The sequence below is a fragment of the Falco peregrinus genome, chromosome 4 (assembly GCF_023634155.1).
Source record: "Falco peregrinus isolate bFalPer1 chromosome 4, bFalPer1.pri, whole genome shotgun sequence".
NCBI classification, from domain to species: domain Eukaryota; kingdom Metazoa; phylum Chordata; class Aves; order Falconiformes; family Falconidae; genus Falco; species Falco peregrinus.
The window spans coordinates 41,843,887-41,864,406 of NC_073724.1; the positions used below are offsets into that span (position 1 = coordinate 41,843,887).

The window sequence follows — 20,520 nt, forward strand, 5'->3', positions numbered from 1 at the left end:
TCCCTAGCAGCAGCACAAGCACTTATCTGTTTCCAGGTGAGAAGGTTAAGGGAACTAAGGATGAAAGCTTCAGGGGGGTTGGCTGAATAAATTCCCCATTGGTTTTAGCTCCTTCACCCGTTAAGGGGACGGGCAAGCACCAGGACCAGCACAAGTGATGGGAGAGGAAGGTTAGGGCACAGTTTTATGGTGTAGCTGAGCTGGCCAAATTAGATCTATCATAGAAGTCGGTAATTCTCTACCTTTTGTTTCCAAAGAACAAGAGCCTAGCCTAAATCATCTGAATAATTCACTTTTAGAGTCCCTTGTTCTCCATGACCTATAGATGAAGTCTAGGGAACTTACATGGCTACACTAGGTTCCAAAAACAGGAGGAGAATGAGTACCCTGCCGCCTTACCCTGCAGCCTGGAGAGCAGCGTGCTGTTCATCATACGCCTTTAAGTGCACGCAGAGTTGTGCTAAACCAGACCTATGGTCCGGCACTTTGAAATGAACAGCCCAACAACTGCACACAGACCTCACCCCCCACTGGTTTAGAATAACTCCGCCACACTTCCCCCAAGGGAGGGTGCAGGCAAAACAGCCACTGTGCCACCACCACGGGTATATTGCGCCCACAGATCCCCAGAGGAGGAAAAGCCAGGCACAGCAAAGCATACAAGACATAGCTGTTCCCTTCCATAGCCTCTTGCCTCGACAATGCATTACTCATCTCGGTGCTAGTTTTCTTGCTAACTCGGCAAAACAGAAGTACTTCTCTTTAAATGTATCCTCAACACTGGAGAGAGAAACTGATAAATTCTCTGCTTTTTCCAGCAGTGATTTATTCGGAAGAGTGGTGAGGTTGCTGCCATGTTTCTTACAAGAGACGTAATAAATGATGCTTAGTTTTCCCAGATCACCAACTGTTGCGGTAGGATCACAACATTCAGCAGAGGGCCACACACTCTGCAAACATGATTTATATTGCAGACCCTTGCACTTTCTAGAGAACCTCCAAATGACAACCCAAAAAATAAAATCATACGGATGGCTGTGCTTTAGCCCTGGTCTTCCAGCCATAAGAAACAAAGCAAAGACTCCAGTAACTATCGCAAGATGAACAAATCATCCTCTGATTTTCAAACGTGCTAACAGCTTGCCTTTTGACTGAATGGGATTTTGTTGGTAACTCAACTCTTCTAAAAGCTAATATATGTATGAGTTTATCTTCAGATCACCCTACAAAAATTCTTCACATTATTACAACTGACAAACTACGGGGGGGGGGGGGGGCGCGGGGGGGGGGAGTGGGACGCGGAAATCTTTACTTTCTCCCATTTAGCTGACTCATTATCTGTTGCATGCATTCAGCACAAGCCATGAAGTTAGCTCGGCCAGGTTCATAATATGTGAACAACCTAGTTTTGTTCCAGTCTCTGGGCTTCTCCATTTATATGTTGCTAAAGATCCCCCCATCTTATTTAATTAAATAAATCCCTCACCTGTGTTTAACCTGCCTTAGATATATTTGATGTTTTATTCCAATACAAAATCTAAATTTCAGGCTTACGCCACAAAACTTACCTGATTTTACAATGGCTAAGGTAGCAATATTTAGGGTTTTCTTCTTAAACAATGGTATCTACCATTCTATTGCCTCTCTCTACGATCAAGCATACAAGCCTTACTGTAGAAAGAACACAACTTCTAACCGCCAACCAGAAAAATACACAAACACTACAAAAGCCTACAATTTCATTAGAAATTAAATCATTTGCTATTACACAGAACTTCATTGTTTTTCTGGCATAAAACTCATTGAATTACTATATACGCCTTGAGGACAATCATTAAAACGTGTAAACATATAACAGGTCCACCTAGTCAGTACAAAGCACCACACAAACTTTAAGTACATAGAAAGTTTGCTCATAAATATTTCTTTGTTAACAATTCAGCACTAAAAAAATATTACTTAAAAAGGCATCTTTTATTAAGTTATTCAGTTTGTCCAGGGCTGGTGGGGCTGTACTATCCCTACTATATTACAGCCACCTGACTTTCTTTCTAAACCATTTTACTTTTCTGGAAGAAAAGGCTATGTGTGGCTGGGACCCAAAGCTTCAGCACAATCTATAAAAATATAATTCTTTAAGACCTTCCGCTCACATCCCGAAGGCCTACACAGCCAGCCCCCAAATTCTGTTTCCCACCCCCACCACATTGCAAATAAAGCTTCAACATACACACACACACAGAGTACATATATTACACTCTTCTACACACAGATTTTTCTAAATAGCAATGCAACCACGAGGGCAATAGGTAAGGGGTACATGTGATTTCAGTGGTAACATATGGCACAGCCTTCTCATATTGCTGGTTTTCTCTGTCTGAATCATGTGCTGCCTCATTCACTGCTCTGCAAATTGTGGATGTATTACTAATATTTGCACTGTGGAGGCACCAAGTCAGGAATGCGTGCTTACTTAGGAGCATACTTAGGAGCATCCCTTTTGCCTCAGGGTCCATTGCTGCTGGAGCAGTAGAAGCATCAAACGGGTGTCTGGTGGTGCTGGGGCTGTCACCTGGCACCGGTTTCCTGGTGAAGCAGATGGGAGCTTTCCTAGGCTGTTGAAAGCCAAACCACATTCTTCCCTTCTGGAAAATACAAGAACTAGCTTGGGCCCTCCTAGAAAAGCATACTGAGAATAGCAGCTCCCTTGCATTCTGCATTCAATGCCCTTCGCGGGGTGCTTAGGGCACGCTCCTCTGGTTTCTGATTGAACCTTGTGGATTTACCTTAAATCTGCTCCTGCATGCATGTATAAACTCACTGGTTTTACTCTTTTTTTAAAAAAAAAAAGAAAAGAGCTATTTTCAGGGCTGTGATCGAACATCTCAAAACTTGGTTTCCATTGCTGGTATGTGTCTTTAAGGGATGTGTTTTAGAAAGCTACAGAACTGTTTAGCAGTAGGCTCACTTACCAGTAGCAAATGTCTTTCATGAAGACCAGCTCTCTGAATAATCTTACCCTGTGATTCTAACAGGAGTTGAATGACTAGTCAATGAGCCAGTAAGGCTGCAATGAGATGTAAAAGAAGGGGTTGTGCTTCCATTTATGAAGAAGTATTTTGCTTTCAGAGTGACTGAAATTTATAACATGTTTCAGCTTCTAAAAGTACTCTGTAAATGGGCAAGGAGAGGTGGTTTTCTTTAGTATGAACAGAAGCCAAACTTCTCCAATGGGCATAAGGTCTCCAATAACCAGTGCTCTCATTAAACTGGACACCTGCTCTCTTCCTCCTTAAAAACACTGCCATAGCAGAGACACCACAGACCGCTGACAGAAGCACCTGTTCTGACATGCAGGAACAATTGTTTCCTACTGTATAGTCTTGTATGCTGTAACCTACGCAGGAAGACAAAAACTCTGTGAAAGGGAGTGCAGCTAAACGCTGCACAAGAAACAGACCTCAAAATGAGTTATGGTTCCATACTAGGATATAACTAAGGAAACCTTTAATTACATCCACTTTATTCAGCAAAACTATTCAACTGTTCTTGTTCTGTTTAATTCTGAAATGATTAACATATTCAAAAATAGGATCTAACAATTTGTGTGTCCACAGTATATTAAATGTAGATGCTTTTATTACAATCTTTCTTGCCACATATTTTAAAATAAAATAAATCAATACAATCACTATAACAGTCTCAGACAACAAATTAACACCATCCAATCAGGACATAGTTAAGATACTCAAAAAGGCAGTATGAGTAGCTGGAAACCTTGGTCCTCCGATTCTTTTGTATAACACATTGATTATAGATTTCTCCTACTTATGACAAAAATCAGCAAACAGACATTAACAATTCATACTGCAGATTTCATAAATGTTTATATGGAGTATGAATAGCATTGATTTTAGCACAATGTCTTTATGTATGTCTCCCAAAGAGGTTCATGGGAATTTTAAGCATGTAGAGATTAATCTGAGCCCAGAATAGAGGAGATCACTTGTAAACAACTTTTGGTCCCTCCTGCACGATGGCTCTGCAAATGAGTGCACCTGCAGTAATCAAAATGGCTGACCACATACACTGCAAAGTTAATTCCAGAAAAAAGGGATCCAACACAAATTACTTCCAGTAAGCAAAAAGAAAGAATGGTGGGGAAGCCGACTGGGTACAATATTCACCGCTCCCACGCGCACACATGCTTCAGCATCAGAAGTGCCCTTCGCTTATAACTTTGCATGTATACATGGGAGTATGCGTGGCAGTGAAGTCAGTCGTTAACTGGTGAATGCTGGACTGGTGGGCTACAAACACCTTTCACGCTGTTAGGACGGTTATGGAAGATTATCCATTAGTTACTGACTCCACTCTCTGGGCTAAAGTGCTTGTTCTGTAATCAACTAGGACCTAAATTAGTTTAGACTAACCATTATTCTTTAGCTAAGGATCTGCAAGTGGATCAGACAACCCTGGCAAGTCTGCTCCAAGCCATTAAATAAATAGTGGGCAGCTGTCTAATACTGAAACACTTTCTAGCTGCACCAGAAAGACAGTAGGAACTCAGAAACAGATACAGATACTACATGCAGGAGGAGAGGAGGGAATAGAAGATTGTACAGGACTGTGCTGAGTCTTTGAATTTTGCTCTGCAAACATTATGAAAAAGCGCTGTGTAAGTGAACAAATAAAAATGCATCCAAGTATTAAGTATGTATACCTTGACATTTAAAAATACCTGTTAGCCTGTTGTGACTACAAAATGTTAGCTACAGAATATATTTACAGAAAATTTCTGATGTTTGTTCCTGGCCAGAGATCTTAAGCCCAATTCTTCACTGAAGACATTAAACCTGACCTAATTTAGATCAGGTCGGTGGGAATTTAAAACAGGTACTACATGAGCAACTCCCAGGGACTTGAGCAGAAGAAGCTAGCAGCTCATTGCTACAGAATCCAGCTACTGTAAAATATGAACTCTTTTTTTAAAAAAAAACACATGGATATGTCACAGATTCTAAGGAACATGTGAATTACTGAACTGATCCATTCTTTGAAGCAGTGGGAAGAGATTACACCTGACAGGTATAAGCTGCTCCAACAAACATATCACTTCCTCTTTTACACCAAGATCAAGGTTTTAAAACCTTGTTTGCAAGGTAGCTTTAAGTCTCCTAAATTTCAAGCTTCTTTATTTCAGAGAAAACCAGCCCTTGCCTTTCTTTCAATTCCCTTGCGAAAGTCTATTTCTTTTATTGGCAAAAAACCATTGTGCTGTCTCACACTTACTAAAAGGGCTTTTCTGTAGTACATGCTTACAAGAAGTAGGGTTGCTTTGACAGTGCATACTTATTGCTGCTTAAAAAACCCCTAAAAGGCCAGTTTTGAGCATCTCTTTCCTGTTGATCCCCTGATGTGAAAAACTGAAGAACCTCAATTTTGCAGCAGGGATGGCCACCATATCACTCTCAGTTTGGCCCCATGACTGTCAACGAAGCTAATGCTGGTGCAGATGGTGTTGGGCAACCCACAGCCTCACACTACAGGAGACAGTGCACCACGAGCCACTTCCAGACCCAGCTATGATTTTGTGCCACAGCCATGGGACTGTAGGAATCAAGTGTCATTTAATGCATGTGAACAGCTCCTGGGATTCATCTAATCCTTTGCAATCTGACAGATGCAGTAGAGGTCTCAAAGCTTGGCCATCTGAAGACTTTTGTTTGTGCCCCATAGAGGCTGCAAAACTGGATACAGCTGGGTGAGGGTGTCAAGCAGAGTGATGCAAAGTCGACCACAATATGTACAGGCAGGGAAGTTCAGTATGTTGATCCCTTCTTCACAAGAGGATGGTAGGGATTATGCACTTCCATGTGAAACAGTCTAATTTTAAAAGATAAATAAACTCATAGTTTTGTTGGGAAGATGGCATGCAACGCTTCTTTAATCAATGCTAGAAACAGTTAAAATCCTTTTGTGTTCAACGTTTCAGTGTTGAAATACAGCACCAGCTACAGTATTTAAATACCTTTGCTGGAAGCAACTGTCTTAAAAAAGGCAATTGTATTCTTGGCACAACTGCCCAAGCAAAAAGCACCTTATTTAAAAAGTGGGCAAATTACTAATACTAAGCTATTTCCTTGCCTGTCTGGAAGTTTGTGTCTCAGGAAGAAAAATAAAGAAATATTTGCATCAATTTAAAAACACAGCCCTGCAAAGAAAGGCAATTTTTTTTTTTTTTTTTTGTACCTCACAGAATGGTTCAGGTTGGAAGGGACATCTGGAGGTCGTCTAGTTCAACCCTGCTTCACCAGCGGGGTCAAGTACAGCAGGTTGCTTAGGGCCATGTTCAGTCAGGTTTTGAGTATCTCCAGGTAATTCCACAACCTCTCTGGGCAACCTGTGCCCGCATTTGATCACCCTCAAAGTGAATTATATTTTTTTCATGTTTAAATGGAATTTTCTGTATTTCAGTCTGTGCCCACCACCTGTTACCCCTTCGTTGGGCACCACTGAGAAGAGCCTGGCTCCTTCTTCACTGCCTCCCATCAGATATTTATACACACAGTTAAGATAGTTCATGTCTTTCCACATGTTGGATATCATCCATTGAGCTCTTCTCTGTTACTGACTGCTGATTTTAGCAATTGTTCATATCACCAAAATTATTATTGCTAGAAAGTTATTTCATGGCAGTGGTTACTAAAAACTGTGGCAGTAGTTTCACATTTTGTAGGTAATTTCTGTTGGTTTTTTCCCCCCTTATTCTCAATTTGTATGAAAATATTTTTTCATTTTTAATGCCAAGTGCATGAGAGGGAATAAAAATTATTATTAGTTGTTGAAAGTGAAAACCTGAAGTTTGCCTCTTACACTTAACTGCAAAACATTTTCATCCCTTAAATTTCATTTCGTTCTGAATTTCATTCAGAGATACTGAAAACGAGGAATTTCAGAAACGTCTTAATTAAGAAATCTTACTCTATGAAAAAAATCTATTCAGCTAAAAATCCACTTTAAGGATAAATTACTGTTCTACTAGGTGAAAACAATTAACTTTTACAACGGCAGAAAATCCACAAAAACGGTGGCATAAGTGAAAACTTCAGTGGCCAAAACAATCTCCAAACCACCTCTTCCGGACACTCCCAAGTTAAGCAAGTGACCTTATCAGTTAGGCAGGTGTGATGAGGCAGATGCAGGAAAGGCATCTGGGAGATACCCAAGAGTGAGTTTCCTGAACATGCTCAGGTAACCAAGAAAAACTCAGCCCTTTCCTCTAATGCAAATTTGCTTCATGTCACTGCAAGCAGAAATGCAATTTTAATCTCCCTACGCCTTCTAAGACAAAGCTCATTTACTGAGTTTGGATTTAGTAACACACTAGACCTTATCTTGGGAGAAGCAAAAACCTCATTCCATACAGAAATCATACGGAAGTACAAGTGGATAGTGCGTGCCTGTCAGCATATCTGCCCTACAGGTACACTATGTGCTATGATATTTAGGAAGCCAAAATTATCCCATTTTGAAACCTTATGAAGCAGAATTTTGAAATAAAGATGCATTAATAATAATAATAATGCATTTCCGCCATCTTTAACCAGCATAGGCTGCAGAAACTTACATTATGAACAAATTAATTTTGTGTGTTTCACTACATCTGGTAAACGTATGTAACTTGCTAAACTTTACTGAACGAAAAGTATTACTTTTGCCACATTGCTTCATTGATAAGCCTGTCAATAGTGCTCGCTATTGTTAAATGGAAGTGCACTACGTAGTCTGTGAATACATAGACCCATGAAGAATGAACTAGGGTAGCCAGCTTTCAGGGCAAGAGCAGCTTTCTCTTTTGTCCTTACAGAATGTTTGTCCTTAGTTAAAAACTAAACAAAGAATCAAACCTGGCCTCAGAGGTAGAACTACAAACTTCTAATTAGTGCTACTGAATAAAGATACTGTCTTATTAATGAAGATGTTTCTGGAGCAGCTTTTGGAAGAAAATCATGTGGGCACCCACAGACATTAGAAATAAACAGCCAGTACCTGCAAAAGCTGAAACTGTGCAGCTGTTCATAGACAAGAAACAGGAGCAGTTATCAGCAACATGAACAACACCTCAAGGTCACTTCAGAGTACTTAAATGCCAAACGTCTTCAAAGTACTCCTACACACAACCAAAACTTTGTGTGTAGTTTTAACCCTGCTTAGTTTCATAGCAGCTGAGATACTGAATACCAGAGTAGGTAACCAGGTACCTCCAGGAAGAGGGAGCATGGAGCCAGCTCCATTGGCACTAAATGCCATCCTGAAATATATTTTCCAGTCAGTCAAGCATTCCATTAGCAAATTCACATAGAAAGTCTTTGGCAAGGCAGGAACATTGTACTCTCTTGCCCTGGGTAATTGCACAGACAAGTAAATTTGACAGCCGTTTTGATACCTGGTAATACGCTTCTATGCACACTAACTGTTTTTTGTTTTTAAAACTGAGCAAGGCCAGCACATATGTTTGAGAGTGGATATCTGCCTATGCTGGGCACTATTTCATGAAAGTCAGGTTTCTGTCACAGATCTAAGGCAAATATTACAATTTACAGGAAAGAAATGAGGACATCAATACATTGTGCGTTATTGGAGACGTACAGCCTTTATAACACGGTGGCTTTCACTATGATGTCTGGGTTTTCTATGTCCTTTTTGCTTTGGACCATTCTCAGTTCCAGCTGGGCTGAGTTTGGTTTGTTTCCTTCTCCAGCTTGGGCTAAAAAGATGACATCAGAACATCAGTAAAAACAATCGTATAAAAAGAAAAAATTTGCATTGTTCTGTTACTCCACCATTTTTATTACCCTCCTCCCCTCCCCAGCCTTCCTTGCTAACCCCTGCTAAAGGCTTCTCAGGTGGAAGATCCAGGTCAGCACTGTGATTTCCTTTAATTCCTGCTCTGCACCTCTCTCCAGGAAAGAAATTCAGCTCTGCTGTTAATTAGAAAGTTACACAGACATGTTCTAAGAACCCACAGATCCCATCTGGATCACTTTCAGAATTGAAAAACATGGGAACTCCAAGGGGAGAGAAGCTGGGGAAAAAGAAAAAAAAATTGCTCTTCACAAGGCCAACACAGCAAACATACAGCTTATTATTAGTTGATAAACACCTCTCAGTACTAAACACTCAAAGGGAAAATGAGTGAGCTGCACTTGAAACAGCAGCTCTCTTGCAAGTCAAACGCGGCATTTCCTCAAGTTCTTCCGCCACTGTTTTGCAAAGCAGCCAGGCATAGCCAGCATGACTGTAGTCCCGCTACAGCTGAACAGTGACATCTTCAGTCAGGTGTTGTCAGAAACAGGCTTGGAGGACACAGTAAGGAAATGCACGAAGACTACCAAGCTCTCCCGTAAATTCCCTGGCTGCTTCTGCACTGAGGGCTACCTTCAGTTGGGAAACCCAGAATGCTCTCTAAATGTTTCTTCTGATGCAAATCCAGACAGAACAAGGGAACAAGGTTTGAATGAATTACCTTTCGCACTCTTAATGGTCCTTTGCAGAACATGTTGCATGGCTGACACAGTCTTTTCACATGCCACCTGCATTAACATAATTAATTCAGGTTTCAGTAAAAGTTCAGCTGCCTAGCTTAATATTATTATTTCAAAACACTGCTCTTAAGAGGCAAACAACTGACAAGATGCAAACAGGATGACAACTATGTAATGTAGAATTTTGAGGGAAAAATTTTAGGCTTTCTTAATTCTCACAAAACAGGTATTAGAAACCATACACCTGTATCAATAAGTCTATGTGCTTAAGGGAAAGAAACAGAAAAATCTGATAAATGATTTTTAGTGCCTATTATGAAGTGAGGGTAAAAAATACAATTACAAACACACATACAGTCTCCCTCTAGACAGCACATCATCTTATTTGGCAAAATTACAAAATCCACATAACTGAAATGTGACTGTCCAGAGTTGTACAAGCTAAAATGTTTTGGCAACAGGGAAATTCTGCTTTTTTTCCTCCAAGGACAGGAAAAAAAGCCAAGACAGAAGAGAGTATTTAAATAATACCATAGATTAAAAGTATTTTTTTTAAAAAAAGAAACATAGTGTAAATTTGCAGAGAGACAAGTAACTTCACCCATACCTTCAAATTGTTTGGATGCTTATGCGTCCATGCCAAAAGCATAGCAGCAAACAAGTCTCCTGTTCCAACAAAAACAGCATCCACTTTAGGAGACTCCACTCGAATCCTTTGTGTCATCTTGGTACCATCTGCTTTAGCTACAACACAGATAGAGAGTTAAGTAACAGATCCAGCAATTAATACAATAGCACCTGATTTCAATTCCATTCGTTTGGAATGTAAAGATACTAAGGAGTATTGTAAACTTTCTACCAGCTCTTTTAAAAGGTACAACCTTTCAAAACTTTGCCAAGTTGTGACAGCATTTACAACTTACATATTGTACATACTTCACTTAAGAGGGAGCAGATAGCTAGCACGAAGGACTGAGAGCCACCTATCTTCATTTAGGAAGCAGCAGCAGCAGCTTGCTCACAAAACTGCGTATTTATGGAGACTGTTGAATTCTAGATGGGGCATGCCAAACCACAATCTAGAGCATCTCTGGGTTGTACAGAGGCACAAAGGCAGCTGCAGACATCAGCAGAGAATATCTGATCCATATGCCATATTCTAATCACCATTAGAATGGCTAGACTTATTCCAGACCTAGCATGTACTGACCCACCAACTGGTTCTTAGTGGAATCTGTTTTAAATATCAGTATTTTTTTGGTCTCTCAGCAGTCCAGAATGTGATGCCCACATTTACAGCCCTTAGATGAACAAGAAAATGACATCATACGCCATCTCACATAACTATGCCCTTCTCAGGTAAAAACATCCTGTGACAGTCCAAAACACGGTGAATCTTGGTGATGGTATAAAAGGATATATAAAGAAGAAGCAGAAGACATTTTACAACCTATCGGGGAAAAACAATCTGCTAACAGGACAGTGTAACTTTTCACAAAAGCATTCAAAATGTTCACAGTTCCTGTTTTATACCACTACCACTTGTCAGGGCCGCTACAAGGGGTGTTAACAGCCCTGATCAACCTCACCTGGGACATCTTACCCCCAGGCAACCTCTGCCCACTTGCCGAGGAGCTGCACCGAAGCTCAGGCCCAAGTGCGAGCATCCTTGCCTGAGCTATGTTGTAGGTGTGCCTGTGTACAGCCCTGCTGTCCTCACTGACTGGATTGTCCACATTAGTCTCGGACCTGGCTTGTCTCACATTTCTCTGATGATCACTGGAGTGTCAATGGGACCCGTCTGCCACCACCACCCTCATTTTAAATATCACCTTATTAAAATACTGTGGGGACTTGTGCCCTGTTGGTGAGGGCAGGGCTCTGCCTGTGCTATGATCACGCTCAGCTCCAGCTTGTCTTCCCTCATGGAGCAGCCCCGTTCTTACTGCTCTCTGGTATTGCTGCAGGAGAAGAAGTTTGCTTAGGGATCTAAGCTCCTTCCATGCACTACCAATGGGTCTGATCAAACTGCTTCTTAGAAAAGTAACTTGAAAGCACAGAACAGGTTAAAAGAAAGTGCGGTTTAACGGAGGAGATCATGACTTACTTTTTCTGTGGCTTCCCAGAGCAATTAGGTAGTCATTTCCTAGAGGTGCCTGTAGATCTGAGCTTGTGATCACAACAGTTTCTGGTCCCATGGCATGGAGCATATCCATTACCTTTCCGTGTGCAAAAAGGCAGGAATCAGTGACTGCAATATGTGTTGATTAAACCTTGCATCATTCATAGTAATGAGGACTTTTGACAGCAACTTTTTTTGGCATCTTTTGTAAAGAGAAAAAGTAGTTTCTACTCAAATATTTAATTTAATTAGGGGAAATAACTTAAAATAGGGGAATCAAAACATACATACATACAAACTTGTTAAAATATTCAAGCATCTCTATTATCTTTGGACACTCCTCTGAAAAGAATACTCTGTTTCAACTATGATCAGAATGTTTGTCTGCATCATGTTTTTAGAACACATTATCAAAAGAATAAGAGAACAAATATACAGACACATCTTGAAACAGGCATCTTGAAACACTCGCTAGAAAGCTACTAACTCCAGATCATGAAGTTTGATTTACCTACTACTTTAAGAGTTAGCAAAAACGAAGAGTTAAAGAGCTAAATCAGAGGCACAAGTGTGTCTGTCTCAATCTTCTTTTCTCATTCTGTTTCAAACTTCAAATTACACCTGTAAATTATATACCTTTGTATTTCCACTCTGCGTGTTCCCCACTTAAACTCATTAATACTCTACTTCTGACATCACAATTGGTTGCTACAGAAGGTATTTTGGTTTCACAGAAGAAAGAATGGCTTCAATAATGAATTTAGCATAAAACACAGATAAAATATTAATTCTCCCAGAAGAGTTTAACTAAAAATCCTCTCAGGCTAGCTATGACTCACAAGCAGCTGAATGATAAGGAATTATTTCTGCTATTTTTGAATTCTCTATCACTTTTCTTTCTCGTCTAAGACTCCAGGTTTCTTCAACAGCCAGACCTCTTTGCACAGACATCAGCTGGGTTTTAAAGAAGCAGTAAATCCACCAGCATATGCTGACATAATCAACATGTGAAGTAACACTAATCTCAATTTCATTTCTCAGTCACAGTTCCCCAAGAATCCCCAAGAATGGAATTCAAGAACTAGTATTTCTAGTTGTAGGACTTAGCCCCTTTTCTACACTAATATTTCATACTTAAATACATCATATTTAATATGACTATACTGCTGTCACTAGTCTTGCTAAAGAAAGGAATGAAAGCATGTCACCATGGAAAGTGATGCCAGAATTCCTACCACCTCCAAAGGGGACACATTCCAGCATGGATTATTACTCACACAGATAGATCTACGTATGATATGCAGTGGCAGAGACAGATTAAAATATCCTGAAAGCTACTATTTTAAAAATGTTTCCATTCCTAAGTATAATTCTATCTCTTTAGAAGAGATTCTTTTTTAAAGCCCATCACAAATAAGAGCTATTACGTGAATCAGACAGACTGTCAGAAAACTAACTTGTAAAATTGCTTAGTCCACGCAACTCATGTTTACTGCTGCGATATGCAAACCTAAACTAATGGCTGTTCAGCTAACAGTGCTGTTCTCAAGACTGTGTTTCCACTGGTGATGGTGATAAATGGAAGAACTGAGTTAGCAGCTAGTGGCACGAAGCACACAGTTCATCACCCTCATGCAGCACAGGGTGGGTAATGTAAAACTGGGGAGGGGTGGGGCTGGAGTGAAAAGAGCTGAGATCTTTGGAGCTGCTTCCCACCATGAAGTCATAGTGATCAATCAATGTTGCATGAAATTGCTGGAGGGAAAAAAAGCCAAACATCTGCGTGGACAGACCCCAGCTACTCTCCAGGGTGCCACTGATGTTTGTTTAAAGACTTTGTGTTCCTTTCAAGTTCAAAATCAAACTGGAAGAAATAACATCAGTCCATTACGAAAGCACTTGACTTGTCAACAAAACAAAGAGCTCAGCCCTTCTCAAAACACCAATAAAACCATATTCCTATTTCGTCCTTCACTGCTGAGCCCTGCAGCTTTTTATTTCCTTCAGTTTGTATAAAAGGATAAATCCTTACACCTTGATGCAGTGTATTCGCAGACCATCTATCATTTCTATATGGTGATGACAGCAGCTATCAGTGCTGTGAATTTGTACCAGCAAGTACCCACAGCCCATCACTCCCAGCCTGGTTTCTCATCTAGGCAATCTATCCCAGGTCTCATCCCCTTTAAGTCAATTTAAGGAAGAGAAGCAGTGCACCAGCAACCACTGTCAGGAAGAGATTCAGAAACCCTTGTAAGCGTTTGCTAGCAAGCTCTCTTCGTTGCAAGCAGCTCGTATGGGAGAACGAGGACACAGCTCAGCATGGCTGTCGCACGGCTCACATGTGGACAGCAGAAGGAGCGAGTCGTGCAAGTTCCCAGCGCCCAGGGTCACCCGGGGGGGATCACCCCAGCCAGGCATTCCCACAGCGCTGACAACGTGTGGTTACTTGCCGCGGGTGCGGCTGCTACCCCATCTTACACCGCAGGAGAACAAGCTCATAAAGATCTACTCATTACCACCGTGATGCCTTTAGCTGTAGTTCTTTGGGGAGGTTTCTTCAGAAGTCTGACACTAGAACAGAAAGTGTTTTGCGCCTGGAGTGCACAAGCTTTGATCATAAATGGAGAGAGAAAGGATAGAGGTCAAAGTGACTTCAAGGTTAAAGACAAATGGCAAACTGCAGCACTGCAGGCAGGACCGCAGAAAGAGACCTTACACATCCTGCCTCTTGCCTCCTTACCTCTAAAGCTTCTTTTTCTGTGTGAATCTTCCTGCCCGTGAGTAACCTGAGAATGAAACAGAAATCTTAAGAAACCACAAGTTCTCCAGGCAATCGCTGCTTTATTTACTCTTTTTGAAGGAGGAAAGCTTGGACTTCACCATACAGGCCTAAATGGTTTGTAGCTACATGGTCTGCTGTGCCAGACCACTGTCTTTAAAAAGCATGTGCACAGATACACAGCGCTTCCGAAGTGGACTCACACCAGTCCTAATCTGCCTCCTGCAGAGATTTCTGTATTCTAGAACTCCCTCACAAATGCCTTCCCTCCATCTCCCACGTAGCTGTTCCATCCCCATACGGGGGACAGCCCGTGATGTATCACAACAGGTTACCTCCTGACCAAAGAGTCACAGCTACATAGACAGGCCAGGCAGGAAGGATTTAAATTCTTAACTCCTAGGAGGTGATGCGACAGTGGTATTTCCAAATTTAATTTTGGGGGGCTGAGCCAAACTATTTCAGTTTTGATATTCTGACATATAACAAAAATATTCCTAGGAATGGGTAAGGATGGGGAAAGGAAAAAGAGGTATTTTTTCAACGTGCCCTAGATACAGGCCTCTGGAGATAACAAGAAGTAATCATGAGAGACCAGAGAAAATGAAATAATCTTTTCCTCACATAACTCCCAGATTTTTTATTGATTTCAATATGGAACAGTTGGAGATTTTCTGAAAAGCACAACTTTAAAGTAACAGCTAAAACCCAACACATGCATGTATATGGCAGTGTATCAAGACAAGTAAGAATGGGTATCACACTCCCCCAAGTTTATTTGGCTATAAAAGGAAATAAGTACTTACTCAGCTTCAAACTGGTTAGGAGTAATTATGTCAGCAACAGGTACAACTTTGTCCCTGTAGACTGGGAGGAGATCCTTGGGCACATACTAGAGGAGAAGAAACAGCATCGAGTGTTATCAGCAGCATCTGAGAGGTGGGACTGCAACTGTTCTTCCCTCAACTGCCATCCATGCTGTCACTGAGTAACCTGACAGCTCCCAGTGTACTATTATGCAGCAGTAACAAGGGGGCAGCGCATCCTCCAGCTGGTGACAGCACAACCAAGAGCCCTTCTTACACTGGAGGCAATGGGAAGTACTGCTAAGCAGACTGGCCTAAACTGGCAGCATCAAAAGCACGTGGTACCTGGATGAAGAATTTCTGGATTCCCTCTCAAAGTGACAGAACAGCGTGAGGAAATACCGTGCCCAACATGGGAAACCCTTTCTCATGTCCCTACCTTGGAAAGAAGATACGTTGTTGTTGTACTGACAGCATAGAGGCCTTTTGCTGCAGCAGTGCGTGCCCACCTCGATTGTGTTGCATTTTGGGGCTTAGGAACAAGTAATACCTGTGCTACCTGTTATTTTGCCTCCTTCTTTCAGTGCAGTATTTCTAGGGTGTGCTGTACACCAATGTGTGTGAAGAGGAATCAGATTTGTAATTTGTTTGGTACAACTTAATCTATAAAGCAGTTCTGGTAAGGATGTTAAAAATATTTTGCTCGTGTTGCACCCAGGTCTAACAAAACGCTAGCATACTTTGCTGCCTGCAGAATCAGCTCTTCAAGTAATAAGGGCCAATGCTCCCCGTTCTGCCTGTCTGTTCCATCTCTATCCCACCTTCATTAGCTAAATACAGCCCATCAGCTAAGGGAGACTGGCTATCTAAGCAGGTGACATACACCAAAACGTAACAGGAGCCCACTGGCCTGTACGCTCTTCAGACTCAAAGCTGAAGCTGTTCTGGCACACACTGGAGCTCAGCTGGGAGTTTGGGTTAGATGGGTACAGGGGTCATCTCACCTGCTGCAACTCAATTTAACAACACCTTTTATTAAAATTAATTGTTTACTAGTAGCTGATATTCTTTGGCAGAACCCCATTTGCTAAATCAGGATTGATACCTCCTTTTGCCCATGTTTTATCTTCTCTGTTAGTCTCAAGCTAAGCAGGGCAGGGTGCATGTATACATGTGCCCATGTGTTACTGTCTTCCATTCCAACTGTATCAGCAACAGGTACAACCCCACCACAGTGTTCACCACTAGGTGCTACCAGCATACCCGTCATACTGATACAGAGCTCACTCATGCAGGAGCGGTGAAGTGATGATGACACCGGGACATTGCCTTGAGACAGAAATGCAAGACTAGGTCACATCTAAACCAAGGCATTTTAAATAATGATTTTATTACTTTTTATGACAGGAATGAGTTGGTGTGTTGCACATTAAATAGACTCCTCTTCTTCAATCTACCTTATCTTCCACCCAAAAGACATAGGTAGATCCATGGTTATGACTTTTCCCAAGAGCTAAAGCTTTGCAAGGTGGGTCTACAGCTGCTATGTATCTGTCTTGTTAGAAAAAGCCATGGACAATAAATATCGCAATGGACTTTAAATAAAAGAATAGAGCACAAAAACAGTGGCACATTTATTACAAAGTGCTATCTCATGATGTTTTATGAGCAGGTAAATTGTAAAAAAAGTACATGGAGGAATTCATAGTGCATGACTAGCTTAAGGCAGAAGAAAACATAAAATATCATTATTGCTGATGACTTCCCACATCACGTTTTTACTGAAGTTATTTGCAAGTTTGGCCCAAAAAGGAACATTTCTTGGTCAGTCTGGTACTAGCACATAGAACCTTTCTGTCACTGACCACAGCCCAATACCTAACAGCTGTTGGATCTCACACAAAGTCAGTCATCTTCATTTAGGTTCAAGTGGTATGTCAATTCATGCCATCACTGATAATGCCAGCCAGGCTACCAGCCAAAACAGCTTTTGACAGAAGCTGAGGGAACTTCAGTGAGACAAGGAAGAGGAATATTGTCCTGTAGACAGGCTCTGTATTCCCCCTGTTGTCTCAGCAGAGAGTTAGAAATAATCACAGAGCTATGTAGTCATCATTCTTCCCAGATACTAAACTCATTGAAAGACAGGAAATTAAAGTACAAACTTACTTGATGCTGGGATCCAAAACCACATTTAAAGTAGCTTAGTTTTGGTGTTTAAAAATTAATAAATCTTTATACACCTTCATATAGTACATATTCACTATAGAGAGAATCCAAACAGGTAAGTACTAACCATAGAGCCTTCTCCATTCCATTTGTCACCCATTACTGGATCGCATACTGCAACAGAATAAATCTAGCTTTAGAAATGGGGTACAGTTATAGAGACCCTGGTAGGAGGGAAAAGGTTTGGGTAACAGTAGTGGCTATGTAACAGCACTGAGCACCTGATCGCTTATATACTCTCACAGCTCTTGCAGCATACTCAACCTGAGATTTTTAAGTGGTGGCTGCCAATTTTGAAAGAGTGGGCTATGAATCTTAAACAACTGTCAGAGGACTGTAGTCACCCTCTTCTTCCTGCTTCCATGTTATTATGTCTGAAGGTGATGAGAGAGTCTGAATGCTCAGAGTAAAGGGGCTTCTGTTGTACAAAGCACAGAGAACCCTTCCCTTCACTCTCCAACCTAAAATGCCAGAATAGTAGTATGGTGGGGAAAAACACACGAGAGAAGCTAATAGCTATGAAAAGAGTCCTAATTTTCACTTTAGCGTAAAAAGATACATGCCAAACGCACACAGCAAAATGCTGTGTGCGCACGTAAAAAAAATTAGGTGTATTACAATGAAACAAGAAGAAAAACCATGCCAATGTACATGAGCTCATAGTTGGTGTAATACTACTACTTATAATACATTTTTGGCATAGGTTCTGAATCATCAGCAGGATTAACATATTCCAAGTGCCCTCAGTTTTAAGGCGAGGATGGAAACAGCCTAGCCTTGTACTTTTAAAAGGAACATTGTTCATTGTAGTAAAACAGCCTTTAGCAAAGTAAAAAAGAAATATAAATCCAAAGTTATCAAATCAACGCCAAATCAATATTTAAGGAAGTTTCTGTGGGTAAGAAGAGGATAATTTGTTTCACATTTTAAAAGTGCTTTCCTTACATTATAATCTATTTATTAAATATAAAGGATATTAGAAGCCTAACTGTGGTCCCAGCATCTGTCTGCTTCCTTCCTTTTGTACAGCTAGATGTTTCTTTCTGCTTATGCTCCAACAGTTTTTGGCTTTCACTTACCAGTACAAAGCTCTGGAGAACCCGACAATGCAACAGTATTAATCAAGGCTAAAACCCAACAGAACACCAGCTCATGAAGATCTCTCTGCTACATTTTTCAGAATGATAACCGTGCCTTGTTAATTTTAAGTCAGATATCACATTGCACAGTATGACACCTTGCAAACCCTGCAAACCATTCTAGATGCTTCTTGACCACATAGTTTACTGAACCTAAAGATGACAGGTTCAAACCATCATTTGTAGCTTTTCATCCCACTAAATCCCCACTGACTTTGCCCTGTCATTCTAAACATTTTGCTCACTTCAAGCCTATGCTGGTTACATTCAAAAGTTCTGAAACAGTCAAGAGTCAGGAAGAAAAGAGGCGAATCTTTTCTCACAGGTTTAAGCCTGACGCAACATGTTAAAGACAGTTGTTGCTACAGTCTGTTGCTCTTGAGTGCTCCCAGGCAACCTTAGCGGAGGGCACCAGAGGTAAAAAAGCCCTCCAGAGGTTTAAGCTAAATTATGAAGCTTATAAGGCACAGTAAGACATTTCTGGGATATAACCTGAAACCATGGCAGGGCAACACAGGAGAGTCCATCCTGCTTTTCACTGACTTGGAAATCTAGGAGAGGCTTCAGCTATCAGCACTTAGATCCTATGCCTCTGATCTACAAACAGCAGCAGCCAGCTGGGATTTTATAAGCCCTTCTCTGATACAGACTATCAGTCCTCAAGGCACGTTCTCCTTTGGACGGCATAATGCAAGAAATATACTGAAAGGCATAAAATCAGAAAGATAAAAAACCAACTCCCTCAACACTTAAGCAAAGCCAAAACAGAATTTCACTGCAGCCTCAGCTGCTCAGAGCACAAGACGATTGTGAAATGCTGCATAACATCAGATCAGTGTTTTCATCCTAAAACAAGAAAAAGATGGGCAATACAGTGATGAAGTAGAAAGGATTATAATACATGTCCTTACCATATACTAGGTTAGAATTCTGTTGCTTTAACTCCTGGACAATATCCACCACCATTGCAAGAAACGATGTGTCTCTTGTATATCCTTGGGAAAAAAAGACACTTTTGAAGTCTATTTTCATGAACACTTTTTCCCCCCCCCCCCCATTTTGGATAGGAATGCTGCATGCTTCTCATTCTTTGGAACATTGCATTTTTAGAACAAAGGCATATTTTATTCAGGAATAATAGGTGGAAAACAAATTCTTGCACAACTACAAATACAACCTTAAAAATGCATTTACTAAGTATGTTACATATGTAGGGTTCATACAACTTCAATATGCTTGAACATATATACAAAAAGGTCAGGCTGAAAGAAAAAAAAATACATTCTTTTTCTTCAAAACAGCAGTCTGAATTAGTATTATTTATAACGTAGTAAATAAGTGCCCTGGTTTCAGCTGGGACAGGGTTAATTTTCTTCTTAGTAGCTGCTGCAGTGCTGTTTTGGATTTGGTGTGATGTTTTTAGTTGTTGCTGGGTGATGTTTATACTAAATAAAGGACTTTTGGGTTTCCTTGGCCCTGCCAGCCAGAGGGCTGGAGGGGCAAGGGGAACTGGGAGGGGACACAGCCAGGACAGGTGACCCAAACTAGCCAAAGGCATGTTCCATACCATGTGACGTCATGCTGAGTATATAAACAGGGGGAAGAAGGAGGAAGGGGGGGACATTTGGCATTATGGTGTTTGTCTTCCTGACTAACCATTACGTCTGATGGAGCCCGGCTTTCCTGGGGATGGCCGAACACCTGCCTGCCCATGGGAAGCAGTGAATGAATTCCTTGCTTTGCTTGCACGCGCAGCTTTTGCTTTACCTATTAAATTGTTCTTATCTCAACCCTCATGTTTTACATTCCTTTCTGATTTTCCTCCCCATCCCTCTGGGTGAGGGGGAGTGAGCGAGCAGCTGCGTGGGTGCTTGGGGTTAAACCACAACAATAA

At 41.1% G+C, this 20,520-nt stretch overlaps 1 protein-coding gene across 1 annotated transcript in view; it reads right to left on the bottom strand.

Annotated features, from left to right (window-relative positions):
- Positions 1–3,506: 3,506 nt before the first annotated feature.
- The window catches only part of PDXK (pyridoxal kinase), a 51,462-nt gene continuing 34,448 nt past the window's right edge, over positions 3,507–20,520 (bottom strand). The window contains exons 4-11 of the mRNA XM_055801525.1: positions 19,538–19,621; positions 17,555–17,601; positions 15,259–15,344; positions 14,414–14,459; positions 11,656–11,767; positions 10,156–10,292; positions 9,530–9,596; positions 3,507–8,770 (exon numbers count right to left, since the gene is read on the bottom strand). Of these exons, the coding sequence (XP_055657500.1) occupies positions 8,658–8,770; positions 9,530–9,596; positions 10,156–10,292; positions 11,656–11,767; positions 14,414–14,459; positions 15,259–15,344; positions 17,555–17,601; positions 19,538–19,621 (692 nt within the window). The 3' untranslated portion in view covers positions 3,507–8,657. The remainder of the gene's footprint in view (positions 8,771–9,529; positions 9,597–10,155; positions 10,293–11,655; positions 11,768–14,413; positions 14,460–15,258; positions 15,345–17,554; positions 17,602–19,537; positions 19,622–20,520) is intronic.